At 38.6% G+C, this 4,150-nt stretch overlaps 1 protein-coding gene across 2 annotated transcripts in view; it reads right to left on the reverse strand.

Moving 5' to 3' along the window:
• Nucleotides 1-2,535: 2,535 nt before the first annotated feature.
• The window catches only part of LOC111387208 (protein transport protein Sec61 subunit beta-like), a 2,036-nt gene continuing 421 nt past the window's right edge, over nucleotides 2,536-4,150 (reverse strand). Inside the window, exons 1-2 of one of the 2 annotated variants that reach the window (XM_023011753.1) lie at nucleotides 3,711-3,939; nucleotides 2,536-3,024 (exon numbers count right to left, since the gene is read on the reverse strand). In XM_023011753.1, coding sequence (XP_022867521.1) covers nucleotides 2,771-3,022 — 252 coding nt within the window. In that variant the 5' untranslated portion in view covers nucleotides 3,023-3,024; nucleotides 3,711-3,939 and the 3' untranslated portion in view covers nucleotides 2,536-2,770. Of the gene's footprint in view, nucleotides 3,025-3,710; nucleotides 3,940-4,150 lie in introns of those variants that run through there. The other variant, XM_023011760.1, reaches the window with a different exon arrangement.

Consider the following 4,150-nt stretch of genomic DNA (forward strand, 5'->3'; position numbering starts at 1 on the left):
GGGGTAGATTTAGGTTGAACCAACATTGGAAAATGGGGTGGGGGGGGGTGGGGTGGGGTGGGGTGGTGATGTAGAATCAAGATACTGATCAAGAAATAACCACAGTTAGAAGGACAGGAAGAAATAGGCAGCAAGAAAGGGGAGAGGAACGGAGAGAATAGAGGGAAAAGACCGAAGGAGAAGAGAACAAGAAGGGAAGGCAGGAGAAAGCAATGCTAATTTTCATTCAATTCATCATCTTCATCAACTGAGTTTTTTCAGATTAATTACAAACCTTTAAATAGAAGAAAACAACCCTAAAGCATAATGGCTTGGGCCAAACCCATATACAAGCCCAATAAAATATAAAACCTAAATACATAGACATAAAACATAAATAACTGGCCCAAACAGAAGGCCTAACAAAGGATGTCCGCATCAACTCTCCCGAGGTGGGAGAAAACTCGACCATGTCGAATGGTTAAATCACAAAATATTGTTGTCAAATGATATCCTATTCATCATTTTCACGTTGGAACGATCACGGTGCCAAAATGCTACTAAATCGTCTAAGGGAATGTCAATCAAAATATTGGACCCAAAATAGTAGAGTAGAGCCCAAATTGAAAATCAAATTACCACACAATTCCAAGCCCATAATATTAACTAAAGCACAGCCCAATCTAAAAATCAAGTGCTGACTTTTCTCTCGAGCCCAATCTGTGTGATGGCAAATTGGGGATCGAGTGGAGGTGAGGTGTCATTGGCTAAGGTGATTATGGACAGCGTCGCTGTAATGATGAACGGCGGTGGGTAGCAGCTGCAGTGATTATGAGCTTCAACGTTGTGAAGGTGATTGATGGTTGGTGTGGCTGCGGTGGTGGTTACAATTGGAGGCGATGATTGCGAGGTAGATGTTTCAGGGCGTTGCGAGTTGCTCGAAATTGGAGGAGACGATGGAACTTGAGGTGGTAGGGTGGGTGTTTTTTGGATTTGGAAAAGAGTGTGGTGCGATTTGTTAGTTGGATTGAGCAATGGCGATGGCGTTTGATGTAGAACGGGTTGATGAAGGCAACAAATTGGATTGTGATTATGAATGCTGCTGGTGGGCATGACTGGCGGCGATTGGCGTTTTTGAACTCATAGTCGCGATTTTATTATTTTTATTATTTTTTTGGATGAAAAGTAAAGTTACAAGTTATTGTGAAGTTTCCGCCAGTTACTATCTTGGAGTTTGAGACATCCTGGTTAATGGAAGTTATGTGGCTTGGGTTGATTGCTTTAATTTCGGGGTGGTGGGATTATGTGGGATGCCAGTAAGTAGAGGTTGTCGGCAGTGGCGGAACCAGGCAGAAGAGATTGTGATTCTGGTGGGAATGTTGTAATTTGGGCCGAGTAATGGACTAGATTGAGTGGGTTAAGTGATGATTAGCTGGGATAATGGGCCTAGTGATTTTGGGGATTAAGTTGGGTTGCAGGTATGATAAATAACATGGGCTCAGTAATTGGGTTTGTGTTTGGTTATTGGGACGTGAGGAAGTTGGTTAGAGGAATGGCTGTATTGTTGGTTTTGGGTACATGGATTGTACATTTATAATTGGAGAGTGGGCTAAAGGTTCATGGGTTTTAACTGTCAGGAATGATAGCATGGTAATGGGCATTGGCAGTTGTACAAGGCAGTTGGGTGGTGTTATAGCAGCAGTAATGGATTTTGGGACTATTTTCAGATTATGGTAGCAACGGTTAACCATAAGCAGCAGAAGTTTTTTTGACGAGGGAGACAGTGTTTTGAGAAAGTGAGCTAACCCGTAAAATTGTGAGATGGTATAGATTAAGCAGGTGATTGGCTTGAAACTAAAATCTTTGGCTGAAAAAGAAAAACCCCGATCCTTTTTTCAACACTGTCTTCAGATTAAGAATTTCCAAAAAGCGTATGGTCTCCATGATGGTCTAGAACTCAAAATTAAGTAGCAATCTGATGAAGGGAAGCCAGGTTTGGCTCTGATACCAAGTTGATGTAGAATCAAGATACTGATCAAGAAATAACCACAGTTAGAAGGACAGGAAGAAATAGGCAGCAAGAAAGGGGAGAGGAACGGAGAGAATGGAGGGAGAAGACCGGAGGAGAAGAGAAAAAGAAGGGAAGGCAGGAGAAAGCAATGCTAATTTTCATTCAATTCATCATCTTCATCAACTGAGTTTTTCCAGATTAATTACAAACCTTTAAATAGAAGAAAACAACCCTAAAGCATAAGGGCTTGGGCCTAAATAAATAGGAGCCCAAACAGACGGCCTAACAAAGGATGTCCGCATCAGGTGGCCTACGGTGGGAAATTAGAAAGAAGGTGAAGTGTTTGTATAGTTAGAAAAAGTTAGTATTTGTTGAATAAAAAGTAGTAGTAAAATCGAAAATTGAAAAGAAAAAAGGTGATTTGTTTAATTTCCACGTTCGCACAATAAATGTGTAACTTGATTATATGATCATTCAGTTTTAAGCTAGGAAACGATGCAAATCATATGATATGCTAAATTATTGACAGCAAGGGAAACGAATAATGAAGAAGACGATATCCAAAAACTTCTTCCAGATTCAGTAAACAATTCAAGATACTTGAGAATAAACACTGCCAAAATACACAATTTTCCATTAAATTACTCAAATCCTAGGTATCTATTCATCACGACCATTCGAAAAATCTATTTAAAAAAAAAAAAAAAAAAAATCGCACCAAAAGCATTTTGAGGAAGCAATTCATATTTTTATTAGCCATCAACCATTCAACCTCTTATCTTAAGCCTCTCTACGAACAAAGTAGAGCTTACCCATGACATGGAGAATAGCAACAAAAGCTATGAATCCAATGCTCATAACAAGCACAACATTGGGAGAAATCTTGAGTCCAGGAGCATCATCAGTGTAGAACTGGAGCATGGTTCCACTAGCCCCACCAGTGGCTCCACCACCAGTTGTTCTCCTCCGACGCATGTTAGCAGCTGCTGCTGCAGCAGTTCCTCTCTGTGGACCACCTCCACCCAAAGCCATTTCTGCCCACCATTTTCGAACTTTAGAACTAAATATTTTATAAATTTACCCATCCAGAAGAAAAAGAAAAAAATGTTCATGAAATGCATAGTCATGTAAGCAACCTGTACACTTGAATCATCATCGGTGGATAAAATACAATGGCACGCTAAGTTATATTTTAGACACAGGAGATATATGCAACAAAAATCAAGATTCTCTGCCTCAAATTTCCAACTATTTGTGACCTTTATAATGTACAAACTGAAAATAAAAATAAAAAAATCACTGCAGATATCTAACAAATTCTCTCAAAAGAGCCGGAAAAGCAACCACAAATCTTCATTATGTCTCAATGAGATTAGTTGAAATTTTTCTTTTAATTATGGAAAATTTGCACAAATGGGAGTGTTCATGCCCTGCAACTGCTCCCTCCAATTTGTATGAAAAAAAGTATCATGCAGAACTGGTTTATGCAGTAATTAAAAGGACAGAAACAAAGAAAAGGGAACTAAAAATTTCTAGATTAATATTTCAATTCGCAGGGTAGTGTACTGATATCCTTACAACAATTGGAACAAAAACCTAATTTTTCTAAATTTGACAATGCAGAAGAATAAATTCTCACAAGCAGAACAAATAGAGAGATTATTTTTGGATTCAAACTCATAAGCTCTAAAGCTGCTAAAAAGTCAAACAGTGATCTAACCAAATGTTCCCTTAAGACAATCAAGTTTTATTACTTCCCTCTTCTTATCAAGCTTTCACTTTCACGTCCTCAGATGCCCAAAGCAGGATTTGGGTAAATCCACTCAAACAATCGACCTGAGTGCCAAAGAAATTTAAGGAGCCCTAATTACACGCACATGCAATGGATATAAATTTGAACTTTATCTTCTGTATATAGATTCATTTCAAATTCATTTCATTTTCGTAGATTTACATCGTAAGGGTATTTTTAATAGAAATCAAATCATAAACTTTAACCAAAAATAAAAATGTCATAACACACAAGTCAAATACTACACCAAAACCCCGCCGGCAGGGGGGGGGGGGGGGGGAAAAAAATATTACACCCAAAAAAAAGGGTAAAAAAAAAAAAAAAAAACTGTACAAAAGGAGAAAAGGGGTGCAACACGAGGACTTCCT

This window comes from Olea europaea, chromosome 3, assembly GCF_002742605.1.
Source record: "Olea europaea var. sylvestris chromosome 3, O_europaea_v1, whole genome shotgun sequence".
NCBI lineage: Eukaryota > Viridiplantae > Streptophyta > Magnoliopsida > Lamiales > Oleaceae > Olea > Olea europaea.